Genomic DNA, 23,782 nt, shown 5'->3' with positions numbered 1-23,782 from the left:
GGGTTGAGCGTCAGCGTCTGCAGTAATTTACTGAATCTTGCCAGCTACGGGGCCGGAGTTGACAGGACTCCAAGGAGGAACAGGGGCAGGCCCAGATCAGCCCATGCAAAAGGTAGGGAACATCTGATCTTAAAAGCACCCATTAGCTTCTAATCTAACTTCCTGCCCTCACATTGGGGGCTCTTCCTCATTCCCACCCCCCCCCAAACAGAAGTTTCTATTTAAAACTGGTGACAGCACACAGCAAACCTGTCAATCACTGTCCAGCACTGGACTAAAAATAGAAGCATTTCTGGGCAGAGAAGTGAGAGGCTGCTATTTGTATTGGCCACCGCTCTGTAATCAGTAATCCCACAAAAACAAAAAGGAGCCGCAGAGCAGGAAAGGCTCTAGCTGAATGGAAAGGGCCCTTCCTTCCTGGTACCACCTAAGCCCAGCTCCCTGTACCAACATTGCTACCAACATTGCTACCCCAACCCCAGGGGAGCCATTGCTCCACCAGTAGATTATGCCCATCTCATGCCACCCAGAGCTGGGTTCCCCGATGCTCGCTCAGTCTCCCAAGCGAGCTGTGCCAAGCTCCAGCTATCTGAATGTGCCCCTTTCAAATTTTGGGATGGGCAGCCACAGTGTACAACAATTTTTGCAGCACATCAGCAGTGTGGAGTGAGTGCACTGGCAATCAGGACCATCACAGGCAGGCACAGAGCCAAAGAGAAACCGAACAACCTAGCAAACAATAGAGAGCAAGAAACACCTACCCATCAGACAGTAATCTCACCAAGGTTAGGAACAAAACATAAATACAGCAAAGCTTCTATAATTATTCCCCCCACCCCTTTAAAAGGTGCCGACTCTTGCTGAGGTACATTTGTGCCGGTTCTTTCAGGCCTTTGGTACATCGTCCAAGTGGTCACTCCTCATATCTTGAAGAGGAAAGGGCGAGGACCTAGTTGTTTGACTAATGTTGCCGAGTCGCTTTGGTTGCCTGCTATTCGATGAAGTAGCAAGCATTTTGAGCTTAACCAATATTAACACCTGTGACGTATTTGTATATGTTAATATTTAAACGTAAAATGTTTGACCTAGGCAATGACCATCAGCAGGCAGTTCAGCTACAAGAGGTACAACAGCCAAGTCAGATAGAATCATACAGCGCGCAGGAGGAGGCCATTCAGCCCATTGTGCCTGTGCCGGCTCTTTGAAAGAGCTATCCAATTAGCCCCACTCCCCTCCTCTTTCCCCATAGCCCTGCAATTTTTTCCCTTTTTAAATATTTATCCAATTCCCTTTTGAAAGTTACTACTGGAATCTGCTTCCACCACCCTTTCAGGCAGTGCATTCCAGATCATAACTTGCTGCGTTAAAAAAAATTCTCATCTCGCCTTTGGTTCTTTTGCCAATTAACGTTAAATCTGTGTCCTCTGGTTATCGTGGAAACAGTTTCTCCCTATCTACTCTCAAAACGCTGTCACAGTTTTGAACAGCTCAGATGATTTCAGTCCTCGCCCAACGTTTAAACGCATTCTCTAAGGCAGCTCACTAGGCCACAATCGGGAGCCCTGACCGACCAGTCCTTGTCCTCCAACTCCTGACCAGGGATATTATATCGCGCTCCTACTGCTGGGTCCGGCCGAGGGCAGCTAACTCAGCACGGACTTTCTACTAACCAATTGAGGCACCTGGACGGTGGAAATTGAATGATGTCTCTTCTGGTCAACAGTGCAACACCTGAGATGCTGGCCTACAGCGTACCATTTTGAACTGCTCGGAGTAAAATAAGAACACCCATCTCTACACCCCCCCCACCCACTCCCACCAAAGGTCTTACCTTGGAAATTAGCTCGTCGTGATTCGCTAGGTGAGCTCGACAGTGGATGCAACTGTACGTCCGGTGGCAGTTTGGCAGGTACGCCTGGAAGGTTTTCGATTTCGTCATCTTCACCATTTCCAACGGGTGTTCTTCGCTGCTGAGCTCGGGGCTGGCAGTCGAAGAGTTACAGGCCTGGTGCACTCTCTGACAGAAGAAACACTGGAAAACGCAAGCAAAAGCCGTCGTTGTACTGGAGTGTGTGTGGCCTTCTCCACACAGACACCACAAGGGAAACTGTCAGAACCTGCAACGGGAAAGCCAAACATGTTATATTAGCACAGGCGGCAAAACACAGGAACATACACACCGGGTAAAAGGAGAAACTCGCGCCCCCGTATAACCGTGTAGCCAGCTAAAGGCCTATCGATGCCAAGGGAAGTGATAGATTTTAGTTAGGTAAGGGTATTAAGGGTTACGGAACCAAGGTGGGTGGATGGAGTTAAGATACAGATCAACCATGATTTAATTGAATGGCGTTATAGGCTCAAGGGGCTGAATGGCCTACTCCTGTTCCTATCTTCCTATATCAAGTGGGCTCTGCTTGATCGCCAAACGGTTCCAACTTTAAATTCTGCTTTTAAAAAGGAGTCCTAAAGTCAGCATTGCTACGCACTATTTCCCCTCTGTTGTGATTTCCCTAACATTTCACGTTCACCCAGGAATTGCTCACATTTGTTGGGTTTGTTGTGCTCCAGCCCCTAGTTACTAGGTGAGCACTGCCTCACCATTCACCTCCTCCTCCCTCCCCTGACAAAAGCAGAATTTGACAGAAACAGGAACCCAAATGCTTCCTCAAATCTAGGCAGGCAACTGCAGAGCTGCCTCAGCTCTTTGTTTCTCCCCCAAGTTACTCAAAAAATTATAGGTTCTTTGAAAGGCCAAGCATTGTTCAAATGCTGATTACATTTCAAACCAACCAGATGGGGCTGCAGTATCAATTATTGTCAGGTATCAAAAACAGACTATCTGAAAACAAAATGCACAGGGATGGAGACCTCGGAGCAAATGGATTTAAAAGGGAAGTGTTAATACGAAGACAGTAACTTCCTACAAGGCGGGCGATCTGTTGCAAACCCAGTTTCGTTTGTTAATCTTCAAAAAATAATTTCCAAGGCATAAAATCACAGCTCGGGCTGCTCACGTCTTCAGCTGCTTTTATAATGCTCTTTTAATTCTGATTCCAAGAGCCCAGCAGTGAGTTAGCTCCAAGTGTTCATGTTATTAAATCCACTTATTCATTTGCAGTTTGTGGAACCTTGCTGTGCACAAATTGGTTGCAGTGTTTACCTACACAACAGTCACTGCATTTAAAAAAGTAGTTAATTGGTTGCGAAGTGCTGTCAGATGCTGAGGGTATGACAAATCGCTATATAAAGTTCTTCCTTTCTCTTCTCTCCCCTTTCTGTTTCAGCCTTGTTTCAACACCTGTTGCTTCCATAGAAATCTACAGCATAGCAGGCTGCCATTCAGCCCATTGTGTCTGTGCTAGCTCTTTGCCAGAGCAATCCAATACCAAATTCTACTGCCACGATCTCTCCCCATACCAGTCAACATACAGGTGCAGCAGATAATCCAGAAGACAAACGGAACATCGGCATTTATTTCTAGGGGGGAAGGAGTATAAAAGCAGGGAAGTCATGCTACAACTGTACAGGGTGCTGGTGAGACCACACCTGGAGTACTGCGTACAGTTCTGGTGCCCTCATTTAAGGAAGGACATACTTGCATTAGAGGCAGTTCAGAGAAGGTTCATTAGGTTGATTCCGGGTATGGAAGGGTTGTCTTATGTGGAAAGATTGAACAGGTTGGGTCTATCGCCCATTAGAGACTGAAATTAGGAAGAATTTCTTCTCCCAGAGGGTCGTGAATCTTTGGAATTCTTCACCCCAAAAAGCTTTGGAGGCTGAGTCATTGAATGCATTCAAGGCTGAGTTAGACAAATTTTTGATCAGCAAGGGAGTCAAAGGATATGGGGAAAAGGCAGGAAAGTGAAGTTGAGGTAAAAAAAATAATCAGATCAGCAATGATCTCATTAAATGGCAGAGCAGGCTCAAGGGGCTGAAAGGAGCAGGAGTGGGCCAATCTCTTATGGTCTCTATCTTCCTCTGCTTCAAATATTTATCCGATTTTCCCTTAAGATGCAACGGTATCTGCCTCAACCTGGTGAAACAACGTGTGGGGGTGAAATTGGTGTTGGGCAGTAGCCCGAAACAGGCGATAATGAAATGGCCACCCATTTTACACCCAGCACAATTTTCTTTTCCATCGACTTCAGACCAATTTAAACTCCCATGTTCCAACAAACTCCTGTGCAAAGAAATTTCTCCTAACTCCTCTCTCTCTCTGAGCATTTTAAATTGACAACATCTTATCACTAATGCTCCAACCAGAGGAAATAATCTTTCCTTATTTACCCCCATCAAAATCCTTCATAATTTAAAAAATCTCTTAGCCTTCTCTGCTTTAGTGCTTAATCCCAGTACCTCAAGTCTCTCCTCATAACTATAGTTTCCCTGACATTATTCTGCTGAATCTAGGCTGCACACTCTATGGCTTTATTGTCCATTCCATAAATGGAACACCAAAATTGTACTCTGTGGCCTAACCAGTGATTTGTATAAATTAATCATTACTTTACTCATACTCTAGTACTGAGTGGGTGCTGCACCGTCGGAGGTGCCGTCTTTCAGATGAGATGGTAAATCAAGCCCGTCTGCCCTCACTGGTGGGCGTAAAAGATTCCATGGCACTATTCGAAGAAGAGCAGGGGAGTTCTCCCCAGTGTCCTGGCCAATATCACTAAAACAGATTTTCTGGTCATTATCACATTGCTGTTTGTGGGAGCTTGCTGTGTGCAAATTGGCTGCCGCATTTCCTACATTACAACAGTGACTACACTTTAAAAGTACTTAATTGGTTGTAAAGTGCTTTGGGACGTCCTGAGATCATGCAAGTCTTTCTTTCTTTTATACTGCAATTTATAAAACCCAAAATTCTGTTGGTTTTATGGCTTTATCTATCTGCACCTGCAGGGAATTATGTATCTAAACCCTTAGGTCTCCTTGTCCATTCACACCATTTAGCTGCATGCTCCCATTTTCCTCCCAAAATGCATTACCTCGCATGTCTCCGCATTAGAACGAATATACATCCGTCCATTCCACTAACATGTCTATATCCTCCTTGAAGTCTTTTACACTTCTCCTCGCTGTTTGCCAAACCCCCTACTTTTGGGTAATCTGAAAATTTCAATATTGTGCTCCGTGTCCAAATCATACAAAGAACAAAACTGGACCAAGCACTAACCTCTGGGGTACACCACTTCCAACCCTTCTCCAATCTGAGCAACACTTATCAACGCTTACTCTGGTTTGCTGTCTGACCAATCAGCTTTCTATCCTCTACCATACATCTGCCTTTTTTGTAACAAGCTTCCTGTAAGATACAGTCTGAAAATCTATATACACTACATCTAGTACATTCCCTTTATCTATACAAAAAAGTCTATTAAATTTGTCAAACGTGACTTGCCTTTAACAAATCCGTTGGCTGTCCTCCATTATCCTGTGCATTTCTAAACGCTCACTAATTTTAACTCAAATGATGGACTCTTAAGAGTTTGCTTACAATAGCCATTAGACCAATTGATCTGTAGTTACCTGGTTTAGCCTTCTCTCCCTTCTTGAAGGGAGGTGCTATATAGCCCATTCTATAGTCCCCAGCACAATTTTTACATCGAAGGAGAATTCAAATGAATGTGTGTTCACAGCCTCCATCTCCCCTCTAACTTCCTTCAACAGCCTAGGGCTCTTGCCATCACAGCTCAGTGACATCCATCTGGAGTTCTGATAATTTTTTCAGAACCAATTCCTTTACTATAGTTCTTGCATCCTCCTGTAGGACATCTGCATTTTTACTTCCATTGTTTAGTAAAAATTCATGAAAGATATTTACCATCTCTGCCATACCAAGGCTGTAGCACTGAAGACCTGTGCTCCAGAGCTAGCAGCGCCTCTAGTCAAGCGGTTCCATCACAGCTACAACACTGGCATTTACTCAACGTGAAAAATTGTCCAGGAGTGTCCTGTCCACAAAAAGCAGGACAAATTCAACCCGGCCAATTACCGCCCCATCAGTCTACTCTCAATCATCAGCGGAGTGATGGAAGGAGTAAGCCAACAGTGCTATCAAGCAACATTTACTCACCAATAACCTACTTACCGATGCTCAATTTGGATACTGTCAGGGCCGCTCAGCACCAAACCTCATTACAGCCTTGCTCCAAACATGGACACAAGAGCTGAATTCCAGATGTGAGACGAGAGTGGGTGCCCTAGACGTCAAGGTAGCATTTGACTCTTTTAAATTGAAATTTAATTTTAAATCTATTTATCCACAGAACCCCCTCCTTGGAGGCACCCCCTTTTTACTCTGCGTTTCTTTTATTGTTTTGCCGTACTGACACACGGTCATGAACTGGCTGTGAAATTTTTTTTGTCCTTTGAGGCTGTGTTCCTTGGAACCTCACTGGCCAGTGTTTAAATCCCTGTTCCTATTAATCCCCACATATCTCAAGTTGCTGATGTTAACAGGGCTTGCTGTTCTGACATGGAATCGAACCATTGAGGAGACAACTGTGCTAAAGACAGCCCTTTCCAAATCTCCAGGCCTACAAAATTCAAACAGGACACAGCACCAAGAAACACAAGCCTTGCTTGGACCGAGTTATCCATGCTGCAATTTGGACCTCCCTGATGTGAGGAACTCAGTGGCATTGACTGAAACAAGAAGTCACATTGAAAGAGACCGGAGAACTACAATCGTCAATATAGAGGTTAAAGCTGGGAATAGCAGGCTGAGACACAAATGAAGGGAGCCGATCACTGTAGAAACTTCAACTTTGCAATTCTGAACATTCATGAAAACTCTATTACAGCCCAAAGCACATTTCCCAATCAGAAAGGTCGAGCCAGAATAAATCACAAGTTGACATAAACCAAACTCGAGTCAATAAAATGCTTTGCAAATGCACACATTGGACCCGGGCCGTATAGCATCACTATGCATTTGGATCAATTCCACCGGGGTATTATGCTATGTTCTACTGAATCTGCTAAACAAAAAGGTTTATGCTGCAGTTTTAAACAAAAAACTGCTAATCAGTTGGATTTTGTTTGCATGTCATGCTGGGTTCAACTCTCATTCACCGCAGATTCTGCACACCTCCACCTAGTGCCTGGAATCCAAGATTGCACTCCAGAAGTTCATTAAAGTACTCAGTGGCAAGAAACAGTGGATTTTCTGCTGATGCAACAGAAAAAGGGAGTTTTTAAGAAGTCAGATCCTGCAACTCATCATTTTGAGGACAATACCCTAATTTCTGACCAAACTTTATCCAATTACTTAAAAGTGAAGCAAAGTACAACATCCCCATCCCAAATAATTAGCTCAGAAAGACCAGTCAAAGAATCAGCATTCATCCCGTAACCCTCTTCTAGGCTAGTTATCCTGAAATGAGGTGTTCAGTGTTTACTGATCCTAGATCAGAGGTCCATAAATAATAATTTGACCCCTCTCTATCTACCTGAAGCAGGAATATAAGTTTGCTTGTATTAACCGGGGAACTTTGATCACAGTTATATTTAAGTTTAGATTGTTTGGCATGTTAGAGAATTACTGCGTGTTCACAAAGCCAGGGGGCAGAGTCTTCACTGTACCTCAGATCCATTCCCAATTGAATACCTCCCACCCATCTGCCACTAATGCAAATGAAACAACGTTACAAGACAACGATCGAAAGTCTGCAAGAGACTTTATAGGCCCCACCATTGGCAGCCGTGCCTTCAGCAGTCTAGGCCCTAAGCTCTGGAATTCCCTCCCAAAACCTCTCCAACCCTCTCTCCTCCTTTAAGACACTGCTTACTGTATTGAAGAGTGCTGCAGTGTTGGAGGTGCCATCTTTCGGATGAGACGTTAAACCGAGGCCCCATCTGCCCTCTCAGGGGGATGTAAAAGATCCCATGGCACTTTTCGAAGAAGAGCAGCGGAGTTCTCTGCCATGTCCTGGCCGATATTTATATCTCAATCAACATTACAAACAGATTATCTGGTCATTATTCCATTGCTGCTTGTGGGAGCTTGCTGTGTGCAAATTGGCTGCCACGTTTCCTACACTACGACGGTGACTAAGTTTCAAAAGTACTTGATTGGCTGTAAAGCGCTTTGGGACGTCCAGAGGTCACAAAAGGGGCTATTTAGATGCAATTCTTTCTTTTCTTCTCTAAAACCTCTCTCTTTGGCCAAACTTTTGGCCATCTGCCCTAACGTCTCCTCCTTTGGCTCAGCGGCAATTTTTGTCCGATTATGCTCCTGTGAACATTTTACTACCTTAAAAGGCCCTATGTAAATGCCACTCATTGTTGTTGAGTAGAGGACACTGAGCAAGGAAGTAAGAGAGGGGGATTACAAGAGTAGAATAGGCTTTAATTGGCTGCTTTTCAATGGATTAAACCAGTTTAGCGTCATATGTCCAAGAACAATTGTTCTATGATGTACATCTGCATAAAGCCTATACAAGCTGGAATTGGAAAGGAACAGAAATCTAGAACAGACTGCAGATTACAAACTGGTGAGTGGTTAAAAGGCAGGTTGAGATTGGCCGAAATCTGTTGTAGAACGATGGAGACAATCGGAACCTGCACTGTTGGCGAGAGAATCACAGACAGTGCCATAAAAAAAGATTTTAAAAAATTAAAACTTAATTGCACAGCACGCGAGCTAAATACAGTAGGGTGGACTTACAATTCTCCCAGGATTAGTCCCTCTTCCCACTGATCCATAATAAAAGCACAACTCGTTCATTACAGCTTGTGGATACATCCCGTGACCCAGTCTGGAAGACTTGCACAGAAAGGTAATGTGGACTGAAATAATGACACCACCACATTCAACATAACAAAAACATCCCAAGGCACTTGTGAGACATGAGGAAAATAGGTGCTGAGCCAAAGGAGGAGGTAATAGGTTCCCAACAACTTGGTGATAGAGGTCTTAAAAAGGAAGGGAAAGTGGACAGGCAGAGGGGTTTAGGATAGGACTTCCAGAGAGGGAGGGAGAGAGGCACAAGAGACCAGAATTAAAGGAGCGAAGAGTTCGAGGAGGTGGAAAAAAGGGGGGGGGGTGCGGGCACGCATTCCACCTCTCATGAGCACCCTGAACCCAGGAGAATAGCCAGACACAAAGCCAAAACCAACAAAGCCCCACCCCTGTGCCAGAAGCCACCATCACCAAAGAGTGAGTTTTAAATGTAAAAAGATGATTGTGTATTGGAGGGGGGCAAAACAGAAACAGGGAATTTGGGGGGGGGGTTGCCAATTCTTAAAAACTTAGCACGAGGCGCCATGAAATGGCTAATTGTGCATGTGAACAGTGGCTGTGAAATGCCCACGCTCCTATAACCCGGGGCGTGCAGAGGACCTCAGAAATCTAAGTAAGTACTGGACTGCAGCAGTTCCTCCTTCACCACAACGATGGCACCAGTTTAACAACTTGTTTTCACAATCCTATACCATGTTCATACAAACCGTCTCCATGACGAGGTGATCAATTAAACTGCACAGTGCAAGCACAAGCCAGACATAACAAGTCAGCACTACATGACCCGTCACAGATATACACAGACTACACTATTTGCCAAGTTCTGTCACAGCAAAAGCCACATTATGACATGACACTTTGCATCACAGTTTATACCACGCCTGTAGTCAGAGGCACAAATGAGTAACAGTAGGGGAAATAGCCTGCTGAAAGTGTTGACTATTTTTTTAAATCAATCATCGGCAGAACCTTAAATGTGGAACTCGCTACCACATGGTAAATAGAGAAGGCAAATAGCATTGATGCATTTAAGGGGAGGCTAGATAAATACAGGAGGGAAGAAGGAACAGACGGGGTTAGATGAAGTGGGGGGGGGAAAAAGGGAGAGGAGGCTCATATGGGGCACAGATCAGTTGGGCCGAATGGCCTGTTTCTGTGCTGTAAAATTCTATGTAAAGTCCCAGGCTGGCACCAGAGAGAAAGAAAAATGACCATGAAGACTGCTGGACTGTCATAAAAAACTGTTGCACTGAAGCCCTTGAGGGAAGGGAACCTACCAGTCTGGCCTGCAGTCCCACACTACATGGTCAAACATGCAAACATGATGGGCAGGAAAAGACCAGCTGGTCCATTAAGCCTGCCACACACTCATGATAGCTACAGCATCATATCTAGATACATCCCCTCCCCCCGCAGCCAATCAATCTCCTGGGAGATGCAAAAAAAGGAAAATCCCAGAGTCAATAAGGGAAAAAACTCTGGAAAATTCGTCCCCAACCCCCTCAAGCAATCGACTCTTAACGCCTTCTGAAATAGCCTCGCAAGGGCAGTTATAAAAACAATTACTCAAGGCAGCCCACCACCACCTTCTAAGGGCAACTACAGATGGGCAATAAATGCAGCCTTGCCAGCGTCACTCACATCCTGAGAACAAATAATAATAAAAACAGGCACCACTCACCATCTGTGTCATGCAGCACTCAAAAATTAACAGGCAAGCTTTCCTAAACCGTTCATTTTGCAAACTCAACAACTTACATTTATATAGCGCTTCTAACGTAGCAAAGCGCCCCAAGGTGCTTCACAGGAGCATTATCAAACAAGATTTGACACTGAGCCACATAAGGAGATATTAGGATAGGTGACCAAAAGTTTGGTCAAAGACGTAGACTTTAAGGAGCATCTTAAAAAGGAGGAGAGAGAGGGAGAGAGGGGAAGAGGTTAAGGGAAGGAATTCCAGAGCTTAAGGCCTAGACAGCTAACACAGCCGAGAACTGTCAGTATCAAAATGTTTAAAACTAGTCCATATGAGAAAATCAGATCTCGTTTACAGGATGATGGCGGCACACCATTCAATGCATTAACTAACCCCCCCCCTTGAGTCCCAGGTTCAATCCCTGGTCTATGCTGTAGACCTCAGCCATGGCATGTGGGGGCACTACAGTTGAGCTTGGTATCCTTGGGCTTGAAATTGGAGGAGGGAGTGGAAGAAGATTGGGGAGGGCATAGACACACACCACTGTTCTGCAACAGGATTGTAGGATTGTGCTTGGCTTCAATTGAAGGGGTAGAAGACACCCAAGAATAATGGGCACTGAGGTAAGGTATGGAGCAGGGGACTTGTAGTTGGTTAACAGGAGTCAATACCTTCAGCAGGAGGAAAAAATGCAACATGTACTGCAAGGTCTTGTGTCAGCATAGATTGATTTGGTCCAGATAATGAGTTTATCCATTTTCCTTCAAAGTCACTTTCATTTCACATACCCAATAGGAATTTTCTGCATCTCCAGCCAGTCCACAGTACATTATGCCAAATACAGGGGCATCACTTGGCACCATGGCTGCAATTGGAGACTATCATTTTAAACTTGAGTAGCACCATATTTGACTGCGTAGTTTGCTACCAGACTACAGTAGCCCTGTTACTTGAATTCTTTCATCCATATATCTCAAATTTTAACAAAATCTTTTAAATTTTAATCTAGGACATCTGAAATTAAGTACAAAGATTGTGAACTGACTAAAAGCAGTATCAAGTAGAACCAGACCCTGCACTCCAGAAGTGCAAAAAGCAGCAGAGCAAAGCTCAAAACACACCTGTCGGGGAAAATTTATGTGGCTCTCAGACAAGAGGGAAGCTGTTCGCGCTGAAATTAATCAAAAGAATCTGAGGCCTGGTTCAGAAACGGGTGACAGGACATTCAAAGCTAGAATAGACGAGCATCAAAGCCACAATAACCAGCTACCACACACTCAGTGCCCAACCAACCGGACAGCCCACATCCTGTACACTGATTAAAAGCCCATCCTTCTATGGCCTCCTTGTGCTTAGAAAGCTTCAACTTGGATCTTTTGACAAGCTAAGCTAAACCAGTCGGGTTAGACAATTTTAGATTTACTTCCTTTTATCACACCTGCTGCATGTACGTAACAAAGCCAAAAAAAAAAATCCTCCTTGCTGCTGCTGCTTCCTTCCTGCATTCCTTTCACCATTTCAGAAACTAATCACCCCCATACACATACACCTAGTTTGTTCCAGGGATGTCACAATGCTAAACAAAACCTGCAAGTATATACAAAAATTAAATTGCTAGCCACCATGACACAGTCCTTGTTTAAACTGTGCAATATTAAATTAAGTAGCATTAATTTTCAGAGTACTAGTGTAACCTGGAATGAAACCCCCCCCCCGCCCCCACCAGAATCCCATGTAATTAAAAACAGAATTTAACTTAACCATCGTAACCCTGTGCATCATTCATTCCCTTTTCTTAAAAAAGGGCAAATATTTCTAGGAAATTAATAACTGTAAACAAATGAACCTTGATCAAAGGATCTCAAGCACTAGACTCCTAAGATATCCACGTCACTTAGATACATATCAGTCACAGAATAGTGCCCTGTTTGTAAATCTTGGCATTACATACTTTAAGTTTTAAAAGAAATAATGAGAACACACTACAGTAGTGCTTCATACAATGCAGTTAGAGCTTCAGAAGCACTCATGTCACGTGGGGAGGAATGCAGGGCTTAGGTTTCAAGTAAACGAGAGTGGTACTGTGTAATGTGCACACTGATCCACAAACATGCATGCATCGTCTCCCCGATTCTCTCCCTCACACAAGTGCAGGTACACCAGAATGTGGAACTTGCTAACACAAGGGGTAGTTGAGATGAATAGCATAGATGCATTTAAGGGGAAGCTAGATAAGTACAAGGAAGAAAGGAACAGAAGGATATGCTGACAGGGTTAGATGAAATAGGGAGGGAGGAGGCTCGTGTGGAGCATAAACACCAGCATAGATCAGTTGGGCCGAACGGCCTGTTACTGTGCTGTAAATTCCATGAACATTGTCATCTCCCCCCTCCCCAATCCCCCAAGTTCCTAAATTGGTACCTTCGGACACAAGCACTGAAGCAGAAGAATAAAATCAGCACATTGTGGAATGGGATCGAGAGACACTATGGAGCTAAAACACCTTTGCAGCTCTAGCACTTGGGTTTGTTTCAAAACTAGTTTGAAGTGACAAAAACCTCTGTCTCTAAGGCCCACACAAATAGACAAGTTCACAGCATAAAGCTGCCCCATAATACAACACAAACTGCCAGTCTCACCCAGGAGACTGATGTGAGAAAAGCAAACGGAATAACAGGAAGAAATTCTCCTCTGCATTAGACCTACGCTACAATGAACTGAATACTTTTTGCCATCAGGTAAATGGATAATTCCATTCCCCATTAAGATGTCCCTCCTTGATATTAATAAAAAAGGTAGGACAGGCAAGTGGCTTGGCCTTTATCAGTTACCTCAACTGTACGGATATTTTCACTTAGTTCCTCTCCACTGACAGCCAAAAGTGTTGTCAATCGCAAGAAAGTAGTTCTTGCCACTGCCCGAGTTCACAGGGCACAGGTTATAACCAACTGGTGAGAGTGTATCCCATTTTTAAAATGAATATAAATCCAAGAGTACAAGGTGGCTGACTAGAAGCAACAGAGCAGAAAGAGTTAAGAGCAAGGTGACAAGGGCATGGCTTAAGAGGCAGGTTTTGCCATTTTCAATTTTTCCCCTATTAAATTGTCTATATATTAAAATACCCAAGTTTTCATTTAAATTTTAAAATCAGAGTTACTAACTAACTAGCTTTCATGGTGCACATGAGATTTGGTTCAGGCATAGAAGCAGCTTCTAGATCTAGGTCATTCTCCTCTCCAGTAAACCATCAAAAGCCGACTCAGATATTTTTAAATTTATAACTGCTGCTCTGTGACAGCTAGATTTCTTAGCCCATCCACTGTTTATATCTCCACTGTCCCTTTGCATTCTCAAATGCAGGACATATACAGGTCAGTTAACATCTGAAAAAAAAGTTTTGGGTGAATTTTATTTTAGATTTCCAGTACTTGCAGTTTCTTTGCTCATTTTAATTTTACGTTCTCAGCTGCAGAGCTTCACTGAACCAGCCCCCAGTACTAGCTCAAATCAAATGTCCCTAGACCACTGGATTTTCATTCCCTCAGCTACCAGTTCTGGAAATTCTTTTTTTTAAAAAAAGAAATACAATGGTTTCCCAATAAATGGATAAGTGTAATACTGAATTCCCATCCTCTGATTATTTTCATCCAGTAATCTTGATACCTTTCTTGGAAAAATTGACAAAGATCAAAGAAAGTGATTGACTATTCAGAATTTGAGTTAGCTGCCGCTGTGGCACAGAAACAGGAGTAGGCCATTCAGCCCCTCAAGCCTATTCCACCATTCAATTAGATCATGGCTGATCTGTAACTCAACTCCATTTACCCATCTTTGTTTCATATCCTGATACCCTTACCCGACAAATCTATTGCTCTCGGTCTTGAAAATTTCAATCAACCCCCAGCATCCACAGCCTTTCAGGAGGAGTGAAATACACATTTCCAGTATTCTTTGTGAAAAGGTGCTTCCTGATTTCACTCCTGAACGGCCCAGCTCTAATTTTAAGATTGTGCCTCCTTGTACTGGATTTGCCCACTAGAGGAAATAGCTTCTCTATCAAATCCCTTTAACAGTTTAAACACCTCGATTAGATCACCCCCATCTTCTAAACTCAAGGGAAAACAAGTCAAGTTTATGCAACCTGTCCTCATAATTTTATACCTGTTGTCATTCTGGTAAATCTGTGCTGCACCCCCTCCAAGGCAAATATATCCTTCCTGAGATGTGGTGCCCAGAACTGAATGCTGTACTCCAGATGGGGTCTGACCAAAGCTCTATACAACTGAAGCACCACTTCTTCATTTTTCAATTCCAATCCGTAGAGATAAAGACCAACATCAATTAGCCTTTATGATTACTTTTTGTACTGGTGCACTAGCTTTTAGTGATGAGTGTGCATGGACACCCAAATCCCTTTACTCCTCCGCAGCTCCTAGTTTCTCACCATTAAGAAAATATTCTAATCTGCCATTCTCAGATCCAGAGTGGATGATCTCACACTTCCCCATGTTGAACTCTATTTGTCATAGTTTTGCCCACTCAACTTATATCTATGTCCCTTTGTAACTCCAGACCCTGACTGGAGAGTCTAGAATTGGGGTCATAGTCTCAAGAGGTCAGCCATTTAGGACCGAGATAAAGAAAAATTTCTTCACTAAGGGGGCTGTGAACCTTTGGAATTCTCTGCCCCAGGGGGCTGTGGATGCGCATTGAGTATATTCAAGACTGAGATCAATAGGTTTTTGGACACTAATGGAATCAAGGGATATGGGGATGGGGCAGGAGAGAGGAGTTGAGGTAGAAGATCAGCCATGATCTTATTGAATGGCAGAGCAGGCTCGAGGGGCCGTATGGCCAATCCTGCTCATATTTCTTATGTAACTATCTCCTCCCATCCACACAACTTACTGTACATCCTAACAATGTCATCTGCAAAATTGGATATACAACTCTATTCCTTCATCCAAGTCATTAACATACATGGTGAAAAGCTGAGGCTCTTGTACAGATCCCTGGGGACACCACTTGTCAGATTCTGCTAATTAAAGAATAAACCTTTTATCCCTACTCTGTCTCCTACCTCCCAACTAGTTACCAACCCATGTCATAAGGTTACCTCCAATTCCATGTGCTATGATTTTTCCTCATAATCTCATGTGGAATTTTATGAAATGCATTTTGGAAGTCCATCTAGGCAGCATCCATAGATACTCCCCTATCTACCACACTACTGACCTCAAATTCAACTAGATTAGTCAGACATGGCCCATCCTTCACTAATTCATGCCGACTCTTTGGTCAGCTCATACTCGTTCAAACGCTCAGTCACTCTGTCTCTGAAGATAGATTCCAGTAACTTCCCCACAATTGATGTTCAAATGACAGGTCTGCAGTTACCTGGTTTCGCTTTCCTTCCCTTCTTAAATAAATGAAGTAGTATTTGCAATTTTCCAACCCAAAAGGCACAATTCCTGAATCGAGAGCGCTCTGGAAAATTATGACTAATGCACCTGCAATTTCCTCACCTATTTATTTTAATACCCATCAGGTCCCAAAGATTTGTAAATCTTAAGTCCCATGAAAGAAGGATTTTTTTTTAAAATATAGAAAAAGGTATAATAAATTTTTTTTAAATCCATTTAACTACCAGAGTCTCCAGAACAATGTTTTTTAAATTAAATGCTGCTGGGTACTTCTGTCTTCTTTCTAGTCCTCTTCAGTTAGAAAGGATTGTGCTATATAAATAATTTTTAAAACAATATATGCATGACGTTTAGGGTAGGGTAAGTTGGCACTTCCACAACGATTTTTCTAAATATTTTCCCGAACAGATATTACTTGAATTGTACAAATGTTTTGGCCCAACTGTTTTGAAATTATAAAGGCCTGAATCATTGCCAACAAACCCTGCTAGGGGGTACAATGATTAGAAAACAGTTTAAAAACAAATGATAATCACTATGGACCTTGCCTTGTTTCTTTGACAATGTTTTAGGAACATTCTCACTTGCATTGTTTCAGGGTACTATTTTTAGACTGTGCAGCCCTCATTTAATTTGTGTTGTATTAAATTATGCAACATTCCATTTCAGAATACTGGTAGAATCTGAAACATGTTCCTGAAAACACTGGTTAAAGTTGGAATAATTAGTCACCATAAAATGGGCATCAATTATTATCCGTCTTTTTTTAAATTAAAGAATTTTTTAAAACTGAAAACCAAAAACTATTACCATAAGTTGTCATAGAATACTAAGCTCCCACTGTACCCAGATTTAAATGTCACCATCAACAAAATCCGACTTGGCTTTCTCGAGTTGACAAGCTCCAATTGTCATATGCAGAATTATTCAATCTTGCCGGGGGTGTACAAAATCAAACAAGTCAAACTGAGACAGGGGACCCTAGTTAGCGGGGCAGGAGGTTGGGGAATCTTTCCTGAGGAGCCCCTGTCCTCCTAGTCCAAAGGCAGCATGGATACAAAGTGGATTGCAAACAAAGGGATCTTCAATAAACTTGAAATTCCACCGACACTCTTCGCGGTGGAATAAATGATCACTTGAGTAAATATAATTGCAGCAACAACGTCCACTGTGCAAAATGAGACCCGGATGGCATAGATGACGACTTCTGTCACGACGAGTAGGATTTGGGTCCCTTGGCACATTCCCAATTAAGATGCAGCTCTCCGACGTTGAACAAATAAATGCATTTCTTCCTCCCACCGCAAATCCAAGGTAAATAGCTCGCATATAAATGCAAATATAGACACAAAAGGTATGCAGGCAGAAGCACCCAGCTGGCTGGTACTGACTCTCACGCAGCCTCCTCCAAATCTGGATTGTCCAACCAGGAAGCTAATGACGTCAGGCCGCTGAGTGATCGACAGGTAGGGAGCCCGGAGACTCGGGCTCCGGGAAGGAGCATGAAGGCGGTCGCAGCAATCGGGCCACACATTTCCAACAAGGGCCGGGGTCGCGCGAAGCCTCTCGGCGCCCGCGAGCAGCCTCTTTAACCGCGAGCCCCGGGGAGGCGGCCGGCCGCCAGCCAATCACCCGCGCCGCCGCGCGGAACTGCCCCCCCCCCCGTCAATCAAAGCAGAGCGACCAATGGGCGCACGCAGCGCGCCGTCAATCATCGCTCCAGCTGTTCCCGGGGCCGGACATCACTTCCGTGTAAACAGCAGGAAGAGGGGCGGGGGGAGAGAGAGAGAGAGACTATTGCACACTTGAAATATGCAGCCAGCATATTACCCCAACGGATCGCGTACACCGGCAATGTGAGCTGGTACCACCACTGCCCACAACAGCGTACCCGTCCTGCACAACCGGAACCATGCGTTCACGGGCATCACTCGCATTTCATATTGTACCTCCTGCATACATAAATCAACCGTGGACATGCACTGACATATACCGCCGATCCCAATTTACATTGCACCTCCTTGCAACTATAGAGTCATCCATGCACAAATCTGCACGGTACCGGCGGTGCGATATACACAACACCAATTCATCCTTCGCCCCAAAGGAATCATGTTTCTACATACCAAATGTACAATTATATCACCCTGCGACATTTCCTCGCATATATGCCCTGCGCATTTATTCTATCCACCCCATCATACGCACCTCGCTATACCAACCACTCAACATATATTTCCTGAAAAGGAAGTACACCCTAAACTAATGTACACCCTGCTGTATACGCCTAATAAATACACTCCAGATATACTCCCGCATGCCAACTAATCTAAGTATACGCTCATCCTGCATAAACTCTTGCATAACACACAGTCCCACTTATGCCCGCATATGTTGTGGCAGCAAGTCTCACCAAAGCGAAGGACAGCATTTTAAAATCAGCCTCAACAGTCCTTTTTTTTAAAAAAAAAAGCTTTGCGCGTCGTTAAAAGCTTTAATTTTAACACAAACTATCCAAACAGGTAGCCTCGGCACTCCACAAAGAGACCAAGGAACCTTCAACACGTCCGTGAGACCTTCTTATGCTTCGAAGCAGAAAACAAAGCGATTGATATTTTTTTAGAAGTTTAATCAACCAGCTTGTTTACAAACGCCAGTTTTTCTGACGCGGGCATATTTACGTGCAGCAGCAACGCATTATATTAGTACCCGCACTCCGGCACGTACGTTACAGCGGTGTCAAAACACTTGCAACAAAACATCGCTACAATATATTGGGGACGGGGGTGCACGCTGCCAGCAATCCAATGGGATCTGGGTTATTGGGGATTATTCCCTTAACAACCAACGCTAACTTTTGGAGCCTGAAACATTTTTTTTTTAAAAATCACTGCTTAAATAAACGAAGCGGCATTCTTGGTGCTGGGCTACCCGGAACCCAGCTGTTCCCGCAGCTGAATGTTTACAGAATGAATCAGTGCTGTTCTGCAGTCTTGACCGGGAGGTATAACCGCATCCAACCCGCCAGGGAACTCCCCCCAAGTCTCTCTGTGCAACCTCCGCCTCGGCTGCAGGAGGAGTTAAAACCCCGCTGCGGGTCCGTCCCCCCCCCCCCCCGTTTCTCTCGTGTCCTTACCGTGGGCTCGGTTCGTGCCGGGCTGTGGCTGGCAGTAGCTCCGGCCAGCCTGGCTTCCCTTGCCCCCTCGCTGCCCGGTGCGATGCTTCGGTGTCGCTTCCTCTCGGTTGCTCGGTGTCCCCCCCGCCCTCCCAGCTCAACCCGCCTCTTCCCAGCTTTGCCGTTTGTCTGGGCGGCGAGGAAGGGCCGTTTGAGCCAGCTTCTCTCCCGTTGTGTTGGCGATGTGGTCCCGGGTCAGTGCGCTCGCGGTTGTCCGGCTGGCGGCGTCTGGTCCCGGTGGCCGGCTCCCTTGTCGCCCGGTCCGGCTCGGAATTTAAATCGGGTGGGTGAATCCCTCTCCCCTGCCCCGGCTCGGTGCTGCCCTGGTCCGGTCCGGTTCAGTTCCTCTCCCGTGCCCAGGCTCGGTGCTACCGGGTCCGTTTCGGTTCCTCTCCCGTGCCCCGGCTCGGGTCCGGTCCGGCTCAGTTCCTCTCCCGTGCCCGGTCCGGTTCAGTTCAGTTCCTCTCCCGTGCCCCGGGTCGGCTCGGTGCTGCCCGGGTCCGGTTCAGTTCCTCTCCCGTGCCCCGGGTCGGCTCGGTGCTGCCCGGGTCCGGTTCAGTTCCTCTCCCGTGCACCAGGTCGGCTCGGGTCCGGTCCGGTTCAGTTCCTCTCCCGTGCCCCGGTTCAGTTCCTCTCCCGTGCCCCGGCTCGGTGCTGCCCGGGTCGGCTCCGGTCCGGTTCAGCTCCTCTCCCGTGCCCCGGGTCGGGTCCGATTCAGTTCCTCTCCCGTGCCCCGGGTCGGGTCCGATTCAGTTCCTCTCCCGTGCCCCGGCTCGGTGCTGCCCGGTTCAGCTCCTCTCCCGTGGCCCGGGTCGGCTCGGTGCTGCCCGGGTCGGGTCCGATTCAGTTCCTCTCCCGTGCCCCGGGTCGGCTCGGTGCTGCCCGGGTCGGGTCCGGTTCAGCTCCTCTCCCGTGCCCCGGCTCGGTGCTGCCCGGGTCGGGTCCGGTTCAGCTCCTCTCCCGTGCCCCGGGTCGGGTCCGGGTCGGCTCGGTGCTGCCCGGGTCGGGTCCGGTTCAGCTCCTCTCCCGTGCCCCGGGTCGGGTCCGGGTCGGCTCGGTGCTGCCCGGGTCGGGTCCGGTTCAGCTCCTCTCCCGTGCCCCGGGTCGGGTCCGGGTCGGCTCGGTGCTGCCCGGGTCGGGTCCGGTTCAGCTCCTCTCCCGGGTCCGGTGTCTGTTATTATTCTGCCTCTCGCGCCCAGTTTTGCGTCCCCGAGCGGCCAATGAGGAACGAGCGGCACCGAATGTTTGTGTTTGAAGCGGGAGCGAGAACACGTGGGGGGGAGGGGGCGCGCCGCACGAGCACGCGCGGCCGTTAGCAACAAGCGGGCGATTTTGATTCATAAAGAAACCCAGGGGCGCGCGGGCATCCCAGGGAGAGGGGGAAAAAACAACAATCACACACGCGGCACGCGCGCCTGTGCGGAGTAAGCGCGTTCCGCCAACAGCCGCGCGCGCGCCCCATGCGCTACACATTTGGATACAAACAATAACAAGGGCGCGCGCGCAAACACGTGGCACACCGGGGGCAGCCCGGGGCGGGGGGGGGGCTCGTGGAGTCGCGCGGTATGTGCGCTGCATAAGACGTCAAACCCCAGGCGCAGCCCTAGACGAATAATGCAGACTGTAGGGTCTGGGGCTGGTGGGGGGGGAGTTGGTTTATTCCAAGTTGTTGCTTATTTTAGCTGAAAATATCCCCCTTTCTTACCATTTTCCGCCCAAACATGCAATGGGGAATTTTATTAAAGAAAGAAAAACTTGCATTTATAAAGTGCCTTTCAGGACACCCCAAAGCACGTCACTGGCTAATGAAATACTTGTGAAGTGTAATTACTGTTGCAATGTAGGAAACACGGCAGTCAATTTGCGCACAGTAAGCTCCCACAATCAGCAACGTGATAATGACCAGATAATTTGTTTTTAGATTTTGGTTGAGGGATAAATATTGTTCAGGACACCAGGGAGAAGTCCCCAACTCTTCTTCGAAATAGTGCCATGGGATCTTTTACGTCCACCTGAGGGTAGACGGAACCTCGGTTTAACGTCTCATCCAAAAGACGGCACCTCTTGACAGTGCAGCACTCCCTCAGTACGGCACTGGTGTGTCAGTTTTGATTATGTCTTCGAATCCCTGGAGTGGGACTTCAACTAACAGCCTTTTGACTCAGAGGCGAGAGTGCTACCACTGAGCCGCAGCTGACAAACTTTTATTTATTATTAAGGAATCCAGTCTCTTAGTGCAGCACATCATCACGGTTGGTAAAGAGATGGGAAAGGTGAACCAGATTGTCAAAGGTATTGATTAGGTGAGGTCAAGGTTGCATTTCAGAAGCCTCTAGACCCCAGGAGGGAGTTTTGAGATTCTGGGATAGAATGAATGAGAATAGGAGGTGTGTGATCAGTCTTGATTTCAACATAGGCTGATGGGAAGAGGAAAACATGTTGGAGTAGCACATTTAAAGGTTAGGAAGAATGAGAACAGTTCAGAGATGCATCATAGCAATAGAGAGAGAGACAAGACATGTTGCAGAGTGGTTGGAGACTGTAGGTGAAAGAAAGATTATCAGATGATGCCGCTGTTGTGGGTTGTGAGAGAGATGCTGGAAGAGCCTCTCAGATATGGCAGCAGTATTCAAGTCGTGGACAGACTTGGGCTTTATAAAGAGTTAAAAGTAGTTGAGGGGTATGAAGCATGTGGCATAGGTAGGAGGATGTGACCCCATTCCCAGATTTCTGTTGGCATGGTTTAAATTCTCGGTTGCTCGAAATCATGAAATTTCCCCATTGTCCCTTCCCCAGTTCTTTATACTTGATCGCATCTCTAGTGTTCGGCATGAAAGATGAAACAAAGCTTCTTGGAAGCTCTCAAGAAAGAAATAACTTGCGTTAATATAGCACCTTTCATATCCTCAGAACGTGTGAAAGTGCTTTACAGCCAATAATTTACTTTAGAAGCGTAGTCAGTGTTGTTACATAGACAAACGCAGTGGCTAATTTGTGCACAGCAAAATCTCACAAACAACAATGGGATAATGACCAGTTCATCTGATTTGGTGTTGATTGAGAAATAAATGTTGACCAGGAAAACTCCCCTCTCTTCTTCAAATAGTGCTATGGAACCTTTTCCATCTACCTGAATCGGCAGACAGGACCTCAGTTTAACAATCCTGAAAGACGGCACCTCTGACAGTGCAGCACTCCCTCAGTACTGCACTGAAGTGGCAGGCTAGATTATTGCTCAAGTGGAATTTGAACCCACACATTCTGACTTAGAGGTGGGAGTGTTACCACTGAGCCAAGGATGGAAGAGATATGGGATTGCTATTAAATGAGTAGATGTAGCAATTCAGTCACTGCTCAGTGTGCAGAATGAAGATTGTATGCAATCTGAAGGAAGCTGCTGAACAAATGGAATCATCAGTCAGAGTAGAAAGAGTTGGACAATGAGTGGAGGAGGTCAGTGATACGGAGAAAGAACGGACCACTGGGGAACTCTTGACAAAGAGTCAAAGGATGAACCATCAATTGTAGCACAGCTAGAACCACTGAAGAGCCAATGAGCTATCTGCGGATAAAAGTTGGGTGGAAGTTTAGAAGTGCCACATCCTGTCGGAGTCTTTGGAGAATCCCCAAAGTGTTCAAGGTCAAACGGCCAGAGGTGCATAACAGAAGCAAGACCACCACCGGTGGAAAAATCTGGTGATCCTGGTTAAATCGTATCATCACGTCATTTACATTTTCCCAGAAGCTGTTTAAAACATTAAAATAAATCTTGGTAGAAACATCTCTGGCAAACTACAAATTCCTGCTTTGAACAAAGCACAAGTACAGCGGTGGAGGGAATCTGCTGGTCTCCTGCCAAGAAGTTATTTTTAGCGCAGTACTCAAAACTGAAAACGATACCTTGCAAAGTTCACAGTTTATAATACCACTCAAGCCACTCAATTAGATCCCAGGCAATAATTTATTCCCAGGTTTGAATTATTGTATGCGCCATCTGAACCATTCAATTATTTTCCAACTTGTAACTCATCTAGGTATCCATTATTCTATATATAAACTGTAAAAATCCTTCAATTAGATTCCAGTCTGTAACTCACTCCCAGGTATCTATTATTCTATATATAAACCATGCAAACCCCTCAATTAGATTCCAGCCTGTAACTCACTCCCAGGTATCCGCTATATATAAATCCCCTGGTGTGAGTTATTTTGTGTTTTCTCCTCTCCTCTAATTTCTGTCATGTCACACACCATTCCCTGACCAATGCAAGTGTGCTCCACAATCTTTTCCAATATCACTCTTAACCATCTGCTAGGAGATGAGCAGGACCTTGACTTGCCCACTGACCCCTCCAAGGGGGGAGGGTAAAGGGGGAGGTGAACAAGACTGGCCCAAAGTAACTCATATTCTCCCCTGGGAGCTAACACTCTTCCCCCCCCCCCCCCCCGCCACCACCCCCACCACAATGGTACAACTGAGATTAGGATCCTGCTGTGTGGACAGTAATATGTTTAAACCTATCTCTTATAGCACAGCATGTTGGAGCAATAAAGCATTGGCCATTCAACAATAAGATTCTGTAGAATAAACAATGTCTGATTAATCTTCACATGCAACTCAGATAAGATAATAATGTGATTGGATAATATACTGATAAAAAGGTGGATAATAACAACAAGGCAGACAGTAAATTACTTAAGTTGTAAAAATAACATTATTACAGCTGTACTGATCCAGT

The 23,782-nt window shown here is 45.5% G+C and overlaps 1 protein-coding gene across 3 annotated transcripts in view; it reads right to left on the bottom strand.

Moving 5' to 3' along the window:
• The window catches only part of LOC137341976 (protein yippee-like 1), a 53,835-nt gene extending 33,525 nt beyond the window's left edge, over window positions 1-20,310 (bottom strand). The window contains exons 1-2 of one of the 3 annotated variants that reach the window (XM_068005533.1): window positions 19,005-20,310; window positions 1,832-2,117 (exon numbers count right to left, since the gene is read on the bottom strand). In XM_068005533.1, the coding sequence (XP_067861634.1) occupies window positions 1,832-1,948 (117 nt within the window). In that variant the 5' untranslated portion in view covers window positions 1,949-2,117; window positions 19,005-20,310. Of the gene's footprint in view, window positions 1-1,831; window positions 2,118-16,678; window positions 17,482-19,004 lie in introns of those variants that run through there. The other 2 variants (XM_068005532.1, XM_068005534.1) reach the window with 2 other exon arrangements.
• Window positions 20,311-23,782: the final 3,472 nt, after the last annotated feature.

This window comes from Heptranchias perlo, chromosome 25 (genome assembly GCF_035084215.1).
Source record: "Heptranchias perlo isolate sHepPer1 chromosome 25, sHepPer1.hap1, whole genome shotgun sequence".
NCBI classification, from domain to species: domain Eukaryota; kingdom Metazoa; phylum Chordata; class Chondrichthyes; order Hexanchiformes; family Hexanchidae; genus Heptranchias; species Heptranchias perlo.
Note: the sequence above shows the minus strand (reverse complement) of the source record. Positions and strands in the feature narration are given on the sequence as shown.